General features: G+C 51.3%; 8 protein-coding genes across 8 annotated transcripts; 5 read left to right on the forward strand and 3 right to left on the reverse strand.

The window, feature by feature from the left end:
- Positions 1–361: 361 nt before the first annotated feature.
- Positions 362–2,750, reverse strand: PFLUO_LOCUS1524 (phosphatidylinositol-3-phosphatase ymr1; the record flags this gene model as incomplete). Its single annotated transcript, XM_073778573.1, has 3 exons — positions 362–2,107; positions 2,162–2,650; positions 2,727–2,750. The coding sequence occupies 3 exons, from the start codon at positions 2,748–2,750 to the stop codon at positions 362–364; spliced, it is 2,259 nt and encodes a 752-aa protein (XP_073635614.1).
- A 328-nt stretch (positions 2,751–3,078) lies between these two features.
- PFLUO_LOCUS1525 (uncharacterized protein) lies at positions 3,079–5,433 on the reverse strand (the record flags this gene model as incomplete). The annotated part of the gene is made up of 1 exon (XM_073778574.1): positions 3,079–5,433. One exon carries the CDS (start codon positions 5,431–5,433, stop codon positions 3,079–3,081), a length of 2,355 nt encoding a protein of 784 aa, XP_073635615.1.
- Positions 5,434–5,794: 361 nt separating this feature from the next.
- Positions 5,795–6,673, forward strand: PFLUO_LOCUS1526 (uncharacterized protein; the record flags this gene model as incomplete). Its single annotated transcript, XM_073778575.1, has 3 exons — positions 5,795–5,836; positions 5,896–6,582; positions 6,641–6,673. The coding sequence occupies 3 exons, from the start codon at positions 5,795–5,797 to the stop codon at positions 6,671–6,673; spliced, it is 762 nt and encodes a 253-aa protein (XP_073635616.1).
- Positions 6,674–7,013: 340 nt separating this feature from the next.
- PFLUO_LOCUS1527 (uncharacterized protein) lies at positions 7,014–8,329 on the reverse strand (the record flags this gene model as incomplete). Its single annotated transcript, XM_073778576.1, has 5 exons — positions 7,014–7,599; positions 7,647–8,059; positions 8,116–8,139; positions 8,207–8,223; positions 8,317–8,329. 5 exons carry the CDS (start codon positions 8,327–8,329, stop codon positions 7,014–7,016), a joined length of 1,053 nt encoding a protein of 350 aa, XP_073635617.1.
- A 289-nt stretch (positions 8,330–8,618) lies between these two features.
- On the forward strand, positions 8,619–9,026 carry PFLUO_LOCUS1528 (uncharacterized protein; the record flags this gene model as incomplete). The annotated part of the gene is made up of 1 exon (XM_073778577.1): positions 8,619–9,026. The coding sequence occupies one exon, from the start codon at positions 8,619–8,621 to the stop codon at positions 9,024–9,026; it is 408 nt and encodes a 135-aa protein (XP_073635618.1).
- Positions 9,027–12,127: 3,101 nt separating this feature from the next.
- PFLUO_LOCUS1529 (uncharacterized protein) lies at positions 12,128–14,601 on the forward strand (the record flags this gene model as incomplete). Its single annotated transcript, XM_073778579.1, has 2 exons — positions 12,128–14,506; positions 14,563–14,601. 2 exons carry the CDS (start codon positions 12,128–12,130, stop codon positions 14,599–14,601), a joined length of 2,418 nt encoding a protein of 805 aa, XP_073635619.1.
- Positions 14,602–16,705: 2,104 nt separating this feature from the next.
- Positions 16,706–17,570, forward strand: PFLUO_LOCUS1530 (uncharacterized protein; the record flags this gene model as incomplete). The annotated part of the gene is made up of 2 exons (XM_073778580.1): positions 16,706–16,922; positions 16,975–17,570. 2 exons carry the CDS (start codon positions 16,706–16,708, stop codon positions 17,568–17,570), a joined length of 813 nt encoding a protein of 270 aa, XP_073635620.1.
- A 1,257-nt stretch (positions 17,571–18,827) lies between these two features.
- PFLUO_LOCUS1531 (uncharacterized protein) lies at positions 18,828–19,439 on the forward strand (the record flags this gene model as incomplete). The annotated part of the gene is made up of 3 exons (XM_073778581.1): positions 18,828–19,101; positions 19,166–19,270; positions 19,327–19,439. The coding sequence occupies 3 exons, from the start codon at positions 18,828–18,830 to the stop codon at positions 19,437–19,439; spliced, it is 492 nt and encodes a 163-aa protein (XP_073635621.1).
- Positions 19,440–19,622: the final 183 nt, after the last annotated feature.

Consider the following 19,622-nt stretch of genomic DNA (forward strand, 5'->3'; position numbering starts at 1 on the left):
GATTCTCGGTCAGTGGGGATTTTGCTCGCCGTTCGCTCTTGCCTGTTCGGGCTAGGGCTCAACCCTCGCTTGTCAAGTTGGTGCCTGAGGGGTCGGGCGGTAAGGCATTAAGGCATGAACGGGTTAGGGCTTCGTTCTTGGCATATAAAGCTTGGTGCTTTCATCCTGTCGATTAGTCTTCATGATAACCCATGGTCTGTCTGTCTTGTTCCGGACCTTGGAGGAAACACTGTTTCGCGTTACTTCGAACAATGCAATGCCCATTCACCCTAGAAGCGCCGTGTACTAACATACATCTCGTCGTGAATATGTCCAGCCATGTAATCAAACCGAAAGAAACCCCCCAGTCAATTCCTCGAGTCTACTGCATCTCCACGCCCAACTCCTCCTCTCCTTTATCCGCCTCCTCCGACTCCGACTCCTGCTTCTTTGGAAATGCCAAATTCGAAATCCCCGCGGTCATAGCCGCCATCCCCGCCGAGGCAGCCGCAGGAACACTAGTCTTGTCCGGAACTCCCGTGCCGACGGAGAGGTTGGCGGTCTCGATGCCTGTCACGACCGGGGCCCGTTTATTAGCCGGGCTATCGGTAGGTCGGGGCCCGTTCATCTCGGAATCTTCGCGACCGAAGACTTCAGCCCACCATCTGGTCTCGTTGACTCGAGGGAAAATAAGGCGCTCCTTGCCGCGCTGATGGTCGTCGATTACTGGGTCATAGCGCGGGTTCGTAAACTGCTCGCGCCGACAGAGAAAATAGTCCCATACGCTGCGGGTTCGCTCGCTGGCAGTCGACTGAACACGTTCTTTTTCGTTGTTGTATAGGAACGTGCCGTACTGACAGGCGTAGAGCTGATAGAGCAGTCGCTTGAGGAAGCGCTCGTTGAATTCAAAGCGCGTCGGGTGTTGGTAGAGGAGCTGATATGTGGCATCCAGGAACTGATGAAATACCGGACTAGTCTCCTTCGGCTTTGTGATCTCTTTCTCTGCGACGGCGCTCCGAGGTGAGGAGCTAACCTTTCTAGCGGCAGGGCTGTCCGAGTCGTAACTTTGGAGCTCCCCATCGGAGTCGGCCAAGGAGTCGCGGCTGGTGTTGTCCCGGCCAAAGAAGCCCTTGGCGCTCAGGAATGCGTTCTCGAGGGCTTTGCCGGCACCGCCGCCTTCGCCAAACCCACGGTTAGCCTCTCCGCCGATGCGCTCGTTCTCGATCTGGAACCATTTCTCGCTGTTCAGGTGGCCCGATCGGTGTCTAAACATGTGACCAAACGAAAGCCAATCCTTTTCTACCAAGACCATGAATCCTTCAAACGTCCTATAGTACGGGTCAAGACAGATTTGACTCAAGGCACTCAGCTGACTGGTCCGATCCCAACCGTCGGAGCAGTGGATCAAGACATGAGAGTGTTGCAGGCCGACCTGGCGAGTGATCAACCCGGCTCCATCTAGGATGCCAGAGATGTGCTTCAGCCAGCCGGTTCGCGCAAGCTGGTCGCGATTCGGCCCCAAAGGCGTCACGTCTGTTTCCTTCAAGCAGTCTACCACCTTATTCAATGAATCTCGCATGACATGAATGTTGTCGATCCCCAGGTAGGCTTTGGTGGCAAACTTATAGTTGTCCATGTTCTCGGAGCCCAGGCCCACGGCCTGCATGGCAAAGGCATTGACTGTAGGCCGCGCATCAACAATCAAGTTGCTCTGCTGTGCTCCATAAATCGAAGGTGTTTCTTCCGACTCTCCGTGAGCGGCAGCAATCATATCGTCTTCTATCTCTTCTGCATTTGTCAACTCTAGATCTGTCGGGATCGTCTCCCCACTGCCCTGGCTGGAGTCCGACGCCTCTTTCTCCAGATGAGGCTGGATGAAGCTCGCCAACGGCCTCTCTGAGCGAGAAGTTGAGAAAATAGCAGCTAGCAGCTTCTCATCCTGGATGCTGCGGTTCTGACGCACACCGACCAACGGCTGGGAGCTCCTTGTGATCGAGCAGTTATTGACCGGGTGGAGATATGTGAGGACTGGGATTCGAGCTCGGGATCGGTATCGTCCGGCATAGTTGAGTGTGTTATCCGATATAGACGAAGGCACGGGTAGGAGGGCCGGATAGGTTGGAGAAAACTGGAGATCCCCCGGTCAGCCAAAGACCAGCAGCTTAACAGAAGATCCACCCACCTCGTAATTCACATTTATTTCAGAGACGCGCCATCCCTGACCTTGGCCTTCCTTTCCGACACCTTGACGCACCCACTCCTTGCGCGGGTCATACAGCTGCCACCCGTTGAAGTCGGCTTCCGGCGGAACAGGAACGTAAGAGAAGGCGTAGAGCTTGTCCATGCGACCCAACTTGCAAGTCCATTGCTTGATGCTCTCAAACACATCGCGAGCCTTGTTCTCATTTGTAAAGTAGAAACAGCAGAAGTTGAAGTCTCGACACCGAAGGCGGATAGACGAGGGCTGGCGGGACGCCGCGGGAGCGGGTCGCAGGGTGCAGAGGGCGATAATCGGGTAGGTGATCCAGAGCTCGCGGGGCTTTATGGGAACACCTTTGGCCTGGTCCTCGCTGGACACTGGGGGGAGGTACGAGAAGATAAGGTGGTGAGGAGTGAGATGGAGGGTGCCATCAACCTGGTCCCCGTGCCGAGCCAAGGTCACGTTGTCAACCTGAACAACAGAGAGAGAGGGCCAGTCAGTGATTAGTCGGGTTGTTTGCTGGGAATGCACTGGCTATGGTGCCTACCTTGGCCACCCGTGTTCTCTCCATGCCTCCGTGGATCACTGCGTGCACATGTGCTTCATTCTCAGTGGTGAAGGGGCAGGCGATGGGGATGGAATAGGTCAGATCAGAATAGCGAGCAGTGGGTGTATAAAGAGGTGCTAATTGATTCGAGGTCCGGTGTAAAGGAAGGAGGGTATGTGGAGGATGGAGGGACGAGTGGTTGTTGTCGGTGTTGGAGGTGGTTCGATCGGTGGGGCAGCGGGTTTGTGGAACCCCTACTGGGTGACTACGGTGACTACTGGACGACACGATTCTATACAGTTATTAGATTGGATATAGTTACAAGTTATTATTGTACAAATGCTAGGATCGTTCAAAAATGCTCCTTCTCCTCTGCTGGCTGGATCCGATGGACTTCAAAGGCCATGTCACAGGCGGTGTTGTAGAACGAGTGGAACTCCCGATCAAGAGCCCCCTGAAGCGCATCATCAGGTTCGGATGTTAGCTGGTTTTGCGGGATCTTCATTTCCATGAAGAGATCAGTTGCCTGAGCTGCAAGGAACGGTCCACCACCATAGAAACGGCTAGTTAATTGGCGGCCTTGGAAATCAAAGTGCTGAAGAGCAATGCTTTGCGCATCGTTGAATGGAGGAAGCATGTACTCGGCGGAGATGTGGTCCTCAAAGAGGGTGTCAGGACCATGGCCTTCCTGGTCAGTCATCTCCTCAGAAATCTCCGGTTTAAGGAATTCACGCGGCAGCATGATATGACACAATGGTGGTAGCACCAATGATTTCTTGGCCGTCATGGGATTGAAGAGGCCTTGCAGCGACGTCTTGATGCTCTGCAACATCGCTTCGTGGTTCCGAAAGCCATGAAGGTTCTCGGATCCCGCCAGAAGGTCATGGTAGATGTGACGAGTAAATCGAAGATCCAGACCGTTTTCAGGAAGCAAGTAGTCGACGCTATTGTTCATGAGAATGGCTTTCACACTCCGGATTTCGAGATCAATTTCAGTCTTTTCCATATCCCCGGTAAGTTTGACATTCACATCAACTCCAATATCGAGTGGCGGCAAAGAATCGGCATGCTTAGACGTCGGTGTCAAACGAATTCGATACGGCTCGTCGCCTTCGCCGAGACCAATCGGAGACAACGTGTTGAGAAAAGATGCAGCGCGGGGCACTGCAGCCATAAAGGTGCGCGGAAGAGCCATTCGGCCGAGTTGAGAGGCATTTATCGGCGCTTCGGTGAGGGAAGGAGTTTTGCGCATAAAAAGACATTTCCCGACAGACGCAGTTACCGACTCATGGATACTGGCACCGCGCGTCGTAGGCACCGAAGAAAGTCGAAGAAGCTTCAGCAGCTCGTCAGACAATTGAGACTGGTGTTTGTCAAAGAATGGGGTTGCAAGCTTCTCGGCCTCCATGGTTTGGGCGGAGGACAAGGCCCAACGAAACCATTGCTTCTGCCGATCGAACCACGACACATTGTTTTCGGGGTCGAAACTATAAGCACTGGCTGGCTCTGAGGAGGGCAAGTAGGTGGAGAAAGGTATTAATGTGGGTGCCGTATCATTGATCGCAAGGTTCAATGTTCTCCGAGCATTGTCTGCGCCCGATTTGTTCTCGGCCAGATAGATGATCTTTCTTGGGACGTTCAGTTCGTGCTCCACGGCCACCTGGTAGGTCCGATTGACCCACTCCAGGAAGTCCTGCCTGAAAAGGTTGCCAGTTTCCGCAACAGCTTGACCCAAATCAAGGTCTTCCTCGCGAATTCGGGTAGTGACGTCCAGAATGATCTCGCGGATATGCTCACAAGCGCTCTGCTTGCCAACGACTCTCACAAGCCCCAGGGATTGCGTAACATCGATGCTGGCATCATGGAGATTGGCCAGTTCGTCGAAAGAGAAGTGCTCTGCATTCAAAAGCAAATAGATAAATGGAGCCGGCAAGCGAATGTCCACCTGGCCAACCTCGTTGATCGTGGACATCTGCCAGCAGTCCCGAAGGATTCGCTCAGCTAAAAGAGCCTTCCCTTTCAGCTCCCTGGATGCCGCAATTCGGTCGGAGGCACGACCGCCAGTTCTTGCTTCGGTGCTGATGAACACAGAGGTCCCGGGCTTCCATGCAGTGGCCCGTGTGTGTTGCGAATTGCCGTCATCCCCTGGGGCATGTTGTGCGTACTCTGCGAGGTATTCCAAAAGTTGTTTTCGCGTAAATGACGACGACAAGTTTAACCGAATGTCTTTCCAATCGGGGACTGACACCTTCTGACCAACGTCGAACAACCCGCGACAGCCCTCAATTCGCTCCCTGACGGCACCATCGACAAGTGGAGAAGCTTCCTCTTCCAAATCGCCAAGTATAGAATGAAGCGTTGGTCTTTCCGTATCGTCATTCGCTGCCTCCGGTCGAGGGTGTCGCTGTCGCTTGTTGCGGCGGCTGCGTTGCGGCACGACCACAACCTCCTTGTGTTCTCCGAGCACCTCCGTATTTAGCGTAAAACGTTGACTTGGAGACGGTCGCTTCTGTCTTTGTGGACGGAAGTTCGATCGCTGTTCGTAATCATCATTGCGGTAGTGTGGTTGATCGTCGTCGGCACTCGAAGTGCTCTGAAGCCGAGTGAAGACATCATGCCCGCAACACGTCCGCAGCAGCGACCGGGGACACAACCGGGACTGGAATCCCAGGAGCCCGGATGCGCTGGTCGGAGGACGTCGAAGCATCGGGGTATTCGGGGTTTGCGCGGTTTTAGACAACAAGTCGGGGGCATCGGGCAGATCACTTTTTTCTGCCGGAGATAAAAGCATTGAATGCCTTAGGCATCCATCGCGCAAGGCTAACCCTAAATAGTCATCTTATGCTTCAGCTTTGACCCTATCTTCTCCAACTCTCCATGATTCCTGGATTCCTCGGGGATTTGAGGTCGGACATTTCCATTTTTGACTATGGACGAAACATTAAGAATGTATATAAGAAAGGTCCCTGGAGGAAGGATATGGGTAATTCCATCTCAGCCATCATTCATCACCAAAAGCCTTTGTCTCAAATTATCGAGTCCCGGAATCCCCAATTCATACATCCGCAATGTCGAAACCAAACTCTCCTCCCGCCCAACGGTTCGCTTTTGTAAGTCTACCTAATTAACTCATATACTTTGCAAATATCTCATTCTCATAACTCAACAGGACGGCCGCGAAGTCGACCTGCTTCACTACATCTACTCCCGCCCCGACATTAAGCAGTTGCGCGGGAACCCCGAAAAGGTCCTGGCCGCCATTGACGATTACTGTCAAAAGTTCAACCAGCTCATCAACGTGGGCCCAACGAAAGGCCCGTTCATCACCAATCTCATCGCCGAGCGCAAGCCGTCGGTCATGATCGAGCTGGGCGGATATATTGGCTACTCGGCCATTCTTTTTGGTGCGGCAGTGCGCGCAAATGGAGGAAAGCGGTTCTTGAGCCTTGAGAATAATCCCGAAATGGCGGCTGTCGCGAATCAACTCGTCGAGTTGGCGGGTCTGCGCGATACTGTGCAGATCCTGGTGGGCTCAAGCAGTGACTTGCTGGTGGAGCTTGTTTCGGAACAGAAGGATATTCAGAGCGTGGAGATGCTGTTCCTGGACCACTGGCAGGATCTTTATTTGCCGGATTTATGGCTGCTGGAGCAGTTGGATGTCTTGGTGCCAGGCAAATCGGTCTTGCTCGCGGATAACGTGATTATGCCCGGGGCACCGAAGTATCTGGAGTGGGTGAAGGCGACCCCCTCCCAAAAGGAGGGATTGGTAGAGAAGCTGGGCGCAGGGTCTGCTGTCCCGAAGCCGGAACTAGTGTATGAAACGACATTGCACGAGTTTGAGGCTGAGTTTGGCAAGGTATGTCTTGACATGAAGTTCTGGTGGGCAAGAATGATTGCTAATGAGCGGATTATAGGATGCCGTTGCAGTTACTGAGGTCAAGGCATAAGAGTCTGTCTGGTTTGTTGTCTGGCCCCGGCACCTTGTCGACGTGCTGCTGAAGATAGCTTGGGAACCATATAAGCATCAAATTTGAAATCATTTGCACCTTTCGAGTCCACATTCACACCGTAGGGTGCAGTATATGTAGTCGTGTATCACCAGCGAGTCTGCCTTTTATATTCAAGTTTCTTCCTACATTTGATCCAGTATCTCCCTGCCTAGAATGAAGGATGTTTATGGTGCTAGGAATAGCGGGGAAAGATATATTAGAGAGTCTCGCAATCGGGTACCTAAGCCTAAATATGGAACAAGACAGAATATTTGGTGTCTCCCGGCCAGAAATGAAGCTACTGTTTCGCTGCAACTTCCCAACTCCGCAAATCATCCCGCACGTCAAACTCAGACAGCTCATTGTTCGAGTTCCGAGTTCTCCATCCGCGTCCCTTCGCGCCGTCATAAATCTGCTGCTCAATACTGCCCCCTTTCTGCCCATGGCTGAGTGTGGAAAGAGAATCGGGAGACTTGCCGCTGCTGTGGGAATGATTGCTAGAACTCTTGGGACGTTTCTCGAAATTCAAACTTGGTGACAATCTCTTGCCCGTGCGTGTCTGCCGCTCAGCGGTCTCGGCGCTCAGGAAAGAATCCGCGTAGTCACCTTTGACTCCAGTTCCATGGTTTGTGTTGTGAGATTCGTTGTTCCAGCAAGAACTGCCAGCAAATAACTGTTCAACCAGTTGGTCCGCCGGCAGGTCGCCAGCTCGGGAGGTCCATGATGCTGCCAACGTGCGCCGATACATGTCTTGCATATCAGCCACTTCGCGGCTTTGCACATTGATAGATGGCAGCTGGCCCAGTTCGTCGTGGTCGTCCGGTTCCTGGGAGTGAACAACACCGGCAATACCGCCAAAGACGGTCGCAGATTTCAACGGAGGGCTATCAACGGTCAGCGGAGTCGGTATTTCTGGCACCTGTGCACATACGTAGTGAAGTTGCGATCGCCTTCCGTTTGACGCATCGCTACCCCAATCTTGAGAGTACTGTTGACCTTGCTCTCAAACATCAGGTACCGACGCACAACGCCCTCATCGTCTTCAACCTTGTCCACATATTCGGCGAGATTGAGCTTGATCTTGCCCAGCAGGTTCCTATCTGCGCTGGACGAGGATCCGAATTCCTGAACGACCTCAAAAAGCAACTCGCATTCCTGAAGGATGGATGTTCGGTCAATAGTGAGGCGTACTTGCAGTGTTTTTTCGTAGTTCCAGTAGGTTTGGTGGTCGACAATTGTGGCTTTCTCTGTGGTTCCATGGTGCTCGGTTGCGCTGGATGATGGGAGGCGCCACCGTACGAAGACGACGCCCTTACTCAGAGGAATATTGTTGATGTCGATGATCTGAGAGTTGTATTAGTATACACAAGACATTTGAAGAGGCAATTTTCAGTTCTCACCCTCAGAACAAGGTCAAATCGGGGCTAAAGTAAGATCGCATGGTTTAGTCACTGATGATGCTTCATCCGGGAGCTCCGTGGGCTGGCTTACCCTCCTGTTCTTGGGAACTGTGAGCGAAGCCAGTGTCAGCATATTGTGAACAAAAACACGCTCATCTTTTGCAGAAGAAAAGGTTGCAAGAGGTGTACTTGAAAACGTACCAAATGCTTGCATGGTGGCTGAATCAAGCGACCATATGTGGATGGGTCATGCAGTTTCACAGTGCCATTCACGCCTTCTATAGCGGACGTCTGGTCCCCAGGACCTGCCTAAGTGATCTGTCTGGTCCTGCGACTGGAATCAAGAGATAAGTTGGATGATGTCGTGAACTCTGCCCGCGCTGTCCCGATAAGCTCGCCGGGCGGTGAGCCACAAAGGGAAGAGCACCAGAACCCAAGCTCTTCCTTTTTCCCTCTTCCCACTACTACCCTTCTTGGTACCCTTCATAATATCAACAGCCATCATGAATAAACAAGAGCCATCACTCCCATCTCCACCATCTGAGACAGTCTCGGCTGTGCCTCTCGACTCATCCATTCGCACGACCCCAATCCACCACGACCTCTCCGAGATCCGCGTGCCAGGCGAGCCGTTGCCCTCATACCGTTACAATCCAGTGACATGCCAGCCTCTCGATGACGCGGAAATTTACCTTCAGCTCGAGCGACTGCGCCGCGAACATCCATCACAAGCCGCAGCTCTGAGGGCACAGGAGCAAGCCGCGAAAGAAGCAAAGCAAAGAATCGAGAGCGCCGAACGAAAGCGCGAACAAGTCCAAAAGGCTATGGACAAGAAGATCAAAGAACGCAATACCGAGATGAAGGTTCTGTCCAAATATCAGGAGGTCAAGGCTTCTGACATTCCGTCGTGAAAAGACGCAAATCCATCCCACAGCAACAATTCCGAAATGCAGAGCATGAATCGCAGAACACGGCAATCAGACTGGCAGCCTTTAGGCTTGCTGAGTGGCTACAATGCCTTGTTAAGAGTATCATGTCTGTTCGAGCCTGAGGTGCCAAGTCGCTGCCACGCCCTTGACTGGAATCCGCCAAACGGTGTCCATCTTGCCCCAAGAGATTTTCTCCAGCCACTCTTTCAACCTTGATGGAGGCAATGGAGATTTGTCCATATCCACAGGATATCGTTGAAGCCGAGTTGTGGATTACTTTCTGGGCCATCAATTGCAAGCTCGAGATCATCCTCTCCCCATCCTCGGAGATTTGGCCCAGCGTCTACTCCCATGCAATCAGCTCATCGTATGAAAAAGGAACGCCGAGTTTGCGCTTCCCATTAGGGCCTTCTTGCACTAACGAATCACTGTATCGCGTGATTTCTCCTGTTTCTAGGCTGAAGTTAGATAGCACCACACGCAGCTCTAGCTTGCAATCCAGCAGCCTGGGAAACTTTTTTCCTCGGCATGTATTTTTCCAATGTATCGATGCATGAACGAATTACTTTCTTGACACCAATTCAAAAAAGCGAGCCGCATAGAGATATCCACGGGTCAATATGACCTTTTAGCCAGGATGCAGGTGTAACTATTTATGTGACTGGGGTCTGAAAGATTGAGATCCTTCCAGTCAAAGCATATTGGCATACTATTCTTGAGCAAGCGGCCCCTCAGGGTCCTATTGGGAGGCGGTTTTCTTCACAAGGGCGGGTACTCAGACCCCTATTCTTACTGAACAACATGTATCTTGTAGAGGAGAAGAGGTTAAGAAGTAGGCCCCTTTGGAGCGATATCAATCTATAAGAATTGGAAACCTCACAATCTCAGCTTTCAATGGTGGGCAGTGCCTGCAGCTTACAGTCCTTGGCTTAAGAAGGATTTCGGGTCCCCAACAGCCTGAAACTCGAAGAACCTCTGATGATGAGATATTTTGTATCCGCCACAGATCTTCAAAGTCCTGCTCTATTTTTCACGGCGTCGTACTGCTTCGCAAGGCGTTGCTTCTTCTCTCCAGCATTAGATGAAGATTCCCAAAACGCACCACACTCAAGAGGCATCTAATCCTACAGGATAAAATACCTAGCCAGCACAAAGAAATCTCAAATTATTTTAAACCACCCCCCAAAACCGACGCGCATGGCTGATAGACGTTGCTATTGTGGGTAAAGTCCCCACGATCCGCCGCCACTGCGGAGACCGCAGATGCCAGTCTACAAAGACTGCTTATTTACAGACCGTTAAACGTCCCCCAGGATCAATCGTCACATTCTCGCCGAGGCCGAGGTCGAATGGGGTGAAGACGTCAAACGACTCGCTTATACCCTTTCGACCGCCTCGCGTCTGCTATAGACGAGCAAATAGATTAACTTGAGACATCTCGGGAGATCCCTTAATATACATCAAGATTTCCCGTTCATGTGAAGAAGCTTCTCCGAGGTCATCCTGCGCTGCCATAGATCTCCAGCTGGTCATGTGATCCCGCAAACCCTGATTGGCCAAGGGATTCGCTTTCCTCGTGCCTGCCCAACGAGGAAGGATCAGCCAATGCCGTCTGTGCCTCGAGGTCTCAGCTCGCGGAGGGATTTCCGGATTGGCATCAATCTCTGTTTGCAAATCCCTCCAAGCTACGGAGCCCACCCCCCACGTACCGGTACAAACTCACACGCACGTCAGCCTCATTTTACTTTATATGTCCTTCTTCACGACTTCCAAGCCATAGTTCCCACTTTTCCCTGGCTTTCCTCAGTGGCGTGGTGGCGTTCCCATTGACCGAACTCTTCTCAAGCAGGGACAGAATTGCCGACCACACCGACCCTTTGGCGTGTGGCCGAAGCGAATGTGGTGCATCGCTTCAATAATGTGGATGTTACCCACTTCCAAGGTTGCAGGAGCGGGGGTTGATCGACATCTGCTAAGCGGGTACGATGATGTACGAGACAGAATCTTCCGGCCTCGCCCATCCGAGACAGTAAGTTGTGTCCGACGCTATTGATTCGCACTTTCTTCGGAGATGAACACGCAAACTTTCCCCTAACGCTCTAGCGGTGATTAAGCCCGGGCTACTAGTCTCCGGCGCCACGTAGGTAGGCGAATGATGAACAGCCAAGAATCGCTAGACTTGGATCGACCACCAACAGGATTTCTGCCAATGAAAGCCGATTGTCTCCGACCGTCATGTTCAATTTCAACACGTTGTGTCCCGGGTGCCTCCGGGGTGAAAAGCGCGGGGGATGGTGGCTTTTTGCGGAGTCCCGTTTCCTGGGGGAGGTTTTCCCCGAATGAGAACCTTTCCGTCCCTTGACAGGGATGAGAGTCACGAGCCCGCAGCTATGGAGCCTCTGATATCAACAGCTGGAGAAAAAAAAGCGCGGAATACTGGAACACGGCTGCAGCACCCCGCCCGCGGCCCACTCTAGCTGCTGTCCTGTTGGCTGGTCTATCGCAGTCTGGACGCCAACCTTGGTTCCGCTCTCCGCGGTGTGGAGCCCGTCCGAGCCCCGGATATCCAACCCCAGCACCTTTGCGCCCGCATACACCCCCAGATCGAGGCCAGTGTCGAATTGAACCATGGCCCAATGCCACAAACAGAGAACATGTGCCTGCGTTTCCCGTGCCGAGGGAGGCGATGTCAGTGGCTTGCCCTGACTCGACTCTAGCTTGGACCCATGGATGGTTCTCAGGCACAGGGTAACTCTGGAGTCCGGGGAACTGGATCCCAACCTAGCAAATTGGTCTATTTTCTTGTCACATGGCGGACGGAACCAGTCCCTTTTTTCCTCGGTACGAACTAGCTTTTCAGAGCTAATGCGGTTGTGTAATTTCCGCCGCACGGCACATATATCGTCAATGGCGCACCCGAGCTATTGCGCTCGCTCGCTTTATTTTGGTTTGCCATCCTGCCCCCGGCCTTCTCCAGATTTTTCCTCTTAGGACAGGATCGAGGAACCGAAACCGGTCAAATTGTGTTTGGGCAAGCCAAGGTGCACGACAACAGAGCCAGTCCCGCGCATTAAACCAACACCATGCGTTTCTTTCCGGTTATCACGACGGCGCTCCTGGTCGCGACCGGAGTGACTGGTGCACCTCCTTCGTCTTCTGCAGCTTCGGTTGTTAAGAATCAAGACAATGCTCCCGCTCCCGCTGTCGCTGCCAGCAATGCCGAGTCAGACGTAGCCAATGCTGCGGCTGCTCCCGCCGCCGCTGCCACCACTGCCGAGCCAAACGCAGCGAGTGCCGCTGCCGCCGCCCCTACCACCACCACCACTACGTCTCAGCGCGAAGCCCCGCAAGTGGCGGATACAGATACCGACCAGAACCCAGCCACGACACAGAGTAACAACGCCGCTGCTGCCGGCGCCAATTCTGTGACTGTGTCGATCCCATCGGTTCCGGACAGTACTCAACCTACGACAACTAGTGCTGCCGCCCCAGCTCCAGCTTCCGGTGCTCCATCTTCCGGTGCTTCGCCTTCTGTTGCTTCATCCGGCGGCTCTTCGTCCGGCGGCTCTTCGTCCGGCGGCTCTTCGTCCGGCGGTTCTTCATCCGGCTCGAGCTCTTCTTCGTCAACCAGCTCCAGTACTATTGGTTCCGATATCTCTTCTGCCCTAGGCAACCTGCTCGGTCTTGGATCAGGTAGTAGCGACGGTCTCGGACAACTTCTGCAGGGTCTGGAGAACCTGTTGAACCCTGATTTCCTGGCGGAGCTCACAGATACCTTCAAGTATCTGTCGACTGCGTTGGCTCCTCCCGTCGACACGACACTACGTACTCTGGTCGCTAATGCCAACGACTTGTTGACGTCCTCGTTTGTCAAGAAAACCGAGGCTCTCATCGATAATGCCAACAATTTGTTGACACCCTCGTTCGTCTCAAAGACAGAGACCCTGATCGACAATGCCAACACCCTGCTCACCTCGTCGTTCATATCTAAGGCTGGGTCTTTGATTGACAACGCCAATCTCTTGCTTACCAAGGGATTCGTGACCAAGACCGACAGTTTGATCGACAATGCCAGCAGTTTGCTCACTACATCGGTTGTCAATGACCTCAAGTCTTTGCTCGTTCAACTCACTCCTCTGCTACCCGAGCTCAAGGGGCTTCTCACCCCTGCAACGATCAAGAGTTTGGAGAGTCTTTTGACGAACGCCGGCAGCCTGCTGTCGCCCTCGAACACGAAGGAGATCGAGGGCTTGCTCGCGAACGCCGGCAGCCTGCTGTCACCTTCGAACACGAAGGAGATCGAGGGCTTGCTCGCGAACGCCGGCAGCCTGCTGTCACCTTCGAACACGAAGGAAATCGAGACCTTGCTCGCGAACGCCGGCGGTCTGCTGTCACCTTCGAACACGAAGGAGATCGAGAACTTGCTCTCGAATGCCAACGGCTTGCTTACGCCTGCCTTCATCAAGGAGACAGACAATTTGATCAAGGAGGCCAACTCTTTGTTGAGCGCGAACGTTGTTCAGGATCTTAAGGACCTGTTGAACCAGATTGCTCCTCTGCTCCCCGAACTCAAGGGTCTCCTGAAGCCCGCGACTCTTAAGGAATTGCAGAGCCTGTTGATGAACGCCAATAACTTGTTGACGCCAGCCAGCGTTAATATCATTGGCAACCTCCTGTCCAATGCCAACAGCCTGCTGACACCTTCATTGGTGAAGGGTCTGAAGGGTCTCCTCAGTGATATCGAGCCTCTCCTGCCTGAACTCAAGCCGCTCCTCAAGCCGTCCATGATTTCCGGCATCAGCAACCTCTTGATGAATGCCGAAAGCTTGCTCTCGGCCGCCAATGTACACGAGATTGAGGGCTTGCTCGCGAACGCCGGCGGTCTGCTGTCAGCTTCGAACACGAAGGAGATCGAGAACTTGCTCTCGAATGCCAACGGCTTGCTTACGCCTGCCTTCATCAAGGAGACAAGTGGCCTCATCGCCGATGCCAGCGGTCTTCTTACACCTTCCTTGGTCAAGGGCTTGAAACAGATTCTGGCCGACGTGATCCCCTTGCTGCCTGAGGTGAAGTCGTTGCTGACGCCAGGAACGATTTCAGGCATTGCAAGCCTCTTGAAGAACGCCAACTCTCTGTTGACCAAGTCTAATGTCAAGGAGATTGAGACTTTGCTGTCCAATGCTGCCGGCCTGCTCAATGATATTCTGCCCGTCATGCCCGAGCTGAAGAAATCGGTCCTCCAGCCTTCTGTCATTGAGGATATTGGTTACTTGGTCACCAATGCCACCGATCTGCTCAAGCCCAAGTTCGTCAACGAAACGCGCGACCTCATTGGTGAAGTTGCACCATACGTCACGCCTGAACTTTTGGTCGAGGTGGGCGGATTGTTGGGCAACGCCAACGACCTGTTGACGAAGAAGTTCGTCAACGAGACATCCAACCTCATCGAGGACGTTTCCGACGTAAGTGTCCTCCTCTATGAATAATCCGATCAACATTTACTGACTCTGCTTTACAGGTGCTGCCGGTGCTCATGAAGCTGTTGGGTGAGATGTGAGGCTGAGTTTTGAACGTGCTCTCAGGTGTTTACGATTCATGAGGATTTATGTGTCCTTTTCATGTCGTTTTGAATGTCCTTACGGATACGACTTTAATGTGCTTGGATGATAATATATGAAAGTCTTATATTTGAGACACTATACTCTCCTTCCACTGTATCGTAGTATGGAAAACAGGTAGAACTTCCTGATTCCCATTAAAAGCATGGCTGAACATAATCGCATGAGAAGCTGGAATAACGGTCGACTGTTGCATTTTCTGCCTCGAGTGAGCCGAGCCTCCTGAGAATCCACCCGACCAACGAGGAACCTTGATATCATACGGGAGACTGATCGTGATAAATAAGGACCAAGGCCTTGGGTTATTAGTTTGCTTCCTAGTTGAATTGAATTGTTTCATTGAGTGTTTTCTCCCTATGATTCAGTTCAGTTGGTCGGAGTGTGTGATATGTATGATCAAGTTTGCAGAAGAATTCTTGAATAGGTATGGCCGACCTAAATATGATGGGGTATCATGCCATGAATTTCCGAATTTGTCTTTCTCTTTCGAATGCCGATCTCTTTTCATGCCAATAATGGATTTTCTGGGATTTTATCAATAATTTGTACTTTCCTCTGAAGTGTTTAGCGTGCAGTGAAGAAAGACTTCGACCTGTCCCCGTCCAATCAATGCCAAGACAATGCTTACTGTTGAACCGGAGTTCCGGCCAAATTTAACGCACCGAAATCCGTCTCGGGCGCCACCATCCTTCGATCCAGCTCCCAACTCCGTCGCACTTCAAACTTCCCGAACTCCTTGTACCGCTAATCTATGTCTTTTGAATGTACTGACTACGTTCAACTCTCAGATCCCCTTCTCCCTTCACTCAGTACTACACATTTAACCCCGAAACCCATCGGAGTTTTCACACTATGGAGTCTAGCAGACTCGACAACTCCGGAGTTCCTGCGCCCTACGGTCGGGCATGCGTAAACTGCTCCCGTGCAAAGTGCAAATGCATACTTCTCGCCAGTGGTACTGATTGCGAAAGGTCAGTGGCTTGCTGCGCACGAATCGCATATCCTCATTCGCTTTATTTCGTCACCATGGAAGAAATGATAGTTCGTACTTCATAAACTGACATGTATTAGATGCCACCGCCTGAACAAAGAATGTCGGGCATCGCAGCCAGTCAGAAAGCGTACTAGTAGGCGCTCCGAGGCTTCTAGAACTGCACAGCTCGAAGCCAAGCTTGACAACCTTGTTTCTATGCTTCAATCGGGTGATGTTAAGTCCAAATCCGCGGCGAATCTGCACGCTGGAAATTCCAGAGACGCGTCCTTGTCAGATGAAGCCAGAAGCTCGGCGCACGGCTTCTCTCCCCTCCATGGAGAGCATGGAATCCTCTCCCCGCCAACAACAGAGTCGGCGCATACGCAACCATCCCCATTGGGGGATTTGACTTCCCTTCTTTCTCCAGAAGAGGAAGAGCAATCTTTCAATGATTTCCGCACAAAGGGCTTGGATTACCTTCCAATAGCTTACATTCCTCCTCACGTTACCTCATCTCAATTTCGCCAAGAAAAGCCATTTTTCTGGTTTTGTATCATGGCAGTACAAGCAAAAGACCTCGAGCGGCGTGACGCGCTTCTAAGCAAAGTCAACTGCTTTATTTACCAGAAAATCGTTTTTGGCGTTGAGTCAAGCTTGGATTTGCTTCTTGGGTTAATGACCTATACCTCGTGGTAAGTATAAGCAAAAGAGCACTCTGTTAACAATCATCGTTCTAACAACGATCGTCAGGACCATATTGTCGAAAAAGCCGTTTATGAATTTTGGGGGCCACATGATCATGGGTCTAATATGCGAACTGGGAATCAACAAAGATGTTCCAAAAGAGCAATCAGCATTGCATACCTTCAAGTGTTCTATCGGTTGGAAGATCCCAACACCTGCCCTTCGAACTATGGAGGAGCGTAGGGCTGTGCTCGGTGCCTTTCTGATAACGTCAAGGTATGGGGGTCATCTAACTGCCCATATATCTATTTAGAGCCAAGCTAATACTTCCCTATAGCATTGCATTGGCTATGCTGAAGATAGACGCTCTTCGGTGGACACCACACATGGAGGAGAGTCTGCGTCTTTTACAGCAGGAGAAAGAAAGCCCGCAGGATGAGATTTTGGTCACTCTCGTACGAATCCAGCTGGTGGCTGATAAGGCTTATAATCTGCAACGTGATGAGGAGAGGAATTTTGCTCCAACAGCCTTCTATATCAAGAGTCTCCAGTCACAGTTGAATACGGTAAAGCAAGAGATTCCGCCCCATCTGCAACAGCACCGTGGGTTTCCCAGTATCCTTAGCAGCGCTCTCATTACTAATGACTTGTCTAGTGAATATTCTTATGCATCTTTCTCACTCAGAGATTATAATCAATGAGGCGTCTATCTCCAAGTTTCCGGTTCTCTCGAATGGCCCAGATCTGCATCGCATCGAATGTCTCTATACTTGTCTCCGGGCAGCCCAAACCTGGATGGACGTCTGGCTCAGAATTCCGCCCGAAGACTACATATCGTGCTCATTTTCAATGTTCTTCCAATTCTCCCGCGCCCTGGTCAACTTATACAGAATCTCCACCTTGGAGGATCCTGCATGGGACAAGTGCGCAGTGCGGGAAACTGCAAACCTGTTGGAAATCATCGATCGCCTAGTTGAGCAGACTCAAAAGGCGGCACACCACCTTTGCCCGAATACACCTAATCAGGATTATGGGATGACTCTGTTTGGTAGAGGCATGCGGATGGTTCAATCTTTGAAACAGGCCTGGTCGGCAAAGCTGACAGAAGACATTCCCGGGCCGCCAGAAATGCCGGGTAGTGTGTGTGTGAACGACACTGAGATTGGGCCAGCTGGCTCTACTCTGCCCGATATCTTACCGTTGGACGGGTTCGATGATGCTTGGATGATGGAATTTTTGGCTGCGATGTGAGAGTTTATTGGATTCAATGTTGCATAGCTGAGGCGGGCACAAACCGGATGGAGTTACTATATGAGCTGTTGTTTTTGCTACACCGCAGGTGCCTGTCAATGCAGTTGTGATTTGCCTAATTCTGTTTTAACTTTGTAAAATAGTCAGAGTGGGGATTGAGATGATGGTAATTTGAGTGGTTTATGATTCCTTTCTTTACATAGTTAGTTCTTCGGGCAGGCTATGTTCATTTCATATTCGAGGTGTAGTTTGTCTTCCTCGATATGTCTTACATTCTGCCTTGTCTTGAAAACCTTTTGCCAAGCCATTTATAGAGTTGATCTAAATATATTTCCCATTTGGTTGTTGAGCTAAATCAAAAACTCACTATTTTAGAGGCAGTTACCAGCATAACAAGCTGCGTTACTAAATATACCCAATGTCACCGTGCAGTGGTCGTCGCATCGCATCAGGGGGCTGCTTTTGCCCGTGTCCGTAGTTTATCTCCGCTAGTGCAAGTCTAAGCGACGCTTTGTGCCCATAATTCGCTCATAGATTCATTCCCAAGCCGCACAGTTCGCAAGGCTAGCCGGCCAAATAATACCAGGTCCGATTCTTGAGACATCATGTAAGTGAGACCTAATGATCTGTCGCGAATGGGAATGTCTGGACATGACGGCATGTCTCAGACTATTCAACTGCTTTGAGCACCAAAATAAGCACGATGTGGGCCCAGTTCGGAGCGATCTGCATCCTCTAAAATCAAGGCGGACGGAAATTTTTGATCGTGATGGCGCACCAAATCGAAGAATAGAGGTGCTTTTGGCATGTATTGTGTTGATTTTTGCTTCGAAGCTCATGCGGTGTTTGTAGAGAGTAAGTTCTGTTTTTGCTTTGTGGTGGCGATGTCAGTAAACCTCAGGGCCTCCCCAGGCCTAAGTGACAATTGTATTGCTGGACAAGTTCGCCGATTACCCCGGGTGTTTCGGCTTCCACCGCCGGATTTTTGGTCGCGTTGCTTCATTGGGCTGGATGCCTTAACCTTCCCGTATGAGGGATCGCGCTGTGAGCTGTGATCATCAGCAGACACGGACCCAGCTGCAAGAAAACCTGTTGAAGCGTTCAGCAGCGAAGAAGTAATTGGATCAAAAGCTGAATTCCAGAACTATAAGAAGAGCCTACCTCCTCGTCTAGATTATATCTTGCTCATCGTCAACCCTACTTTCTCAAGAAGCAATCCTTGTATCTATTTCCAACACCATACTCGCTACCTCCAAAATGCGTTTCCTCACAGCCGTCGCTTTGTTCGCCACCGCCAGCTTGACTCAGGCCACCCATTTCAAGCTGAAGACTACTGGTGCTATCAACAACAAGGCTCACAATAACCTCTATGTCAACACTTACCACACCGGCGCCGGATTTAATGATGCTGTTCTTGTCGCCGAAGAGAGCGCCGTCCCTTTTGCTCATCTGAACGAGACGAGAGCCAGCTTTGAGCTCGGCGATCACGAGCCATGGGATATGGATATTGGTGGAGACACCAACTACGCCTGTATGTATCTTTCTATCATTGATCAGTGTGAAGAAACGATATCGCTGACATGATATCTGAATAGCGTGGGAAGCTGTGACTGTCAACGTCGGCGAGGGCAGTAAGGGTTTCTCGATCAACGAGAGTGGCTTCTTTGTTTCGAATATATCGGGCTTTGGCGGTTGGCTTGGTGAGTGTGTATAATTTTCTACCCGAACACTATTGGCTAACGTCTCCGATCTTTAGTTTGTGAGTGGTTTCACAACGGGCCACAGCTCTTCTGGATCGACGGCGACTACAAATACACAATTCCCTGCAGCTGCAGCAAGGTTAAGCTTCAACCTATCTATCCCTCCTAAAGTATTGATGCTTGCAAGGATGTGTGAATGAGTATCTTCCGCCTCATTTCCGATGTTCGAATTTTCATATACGAAGGAGCCTCAATTCTTCCTCTTTTTTATTCATAATTTAATATAATCCTACATACATATTTTCCACAACTGCTTTTACTTTAGCTTCGTCAATCTAATGGGTCTCCCGTT

The sequence above is a fragment of the Penicillium psychrofluorescens genome (genome assembly GCF_964197705.1).
Source record: "Penicillium psychrofluorescens genome assembly, chromosome: 1".
Classification (NCBI taxonomy): domain Eukaryota; kingdom Fungi; phylum Ascomycota; class Eurotiomycetes; order Eurotiales; family Aspergillaceae; genus Penicillium; species Penicillium psychrofluorescens.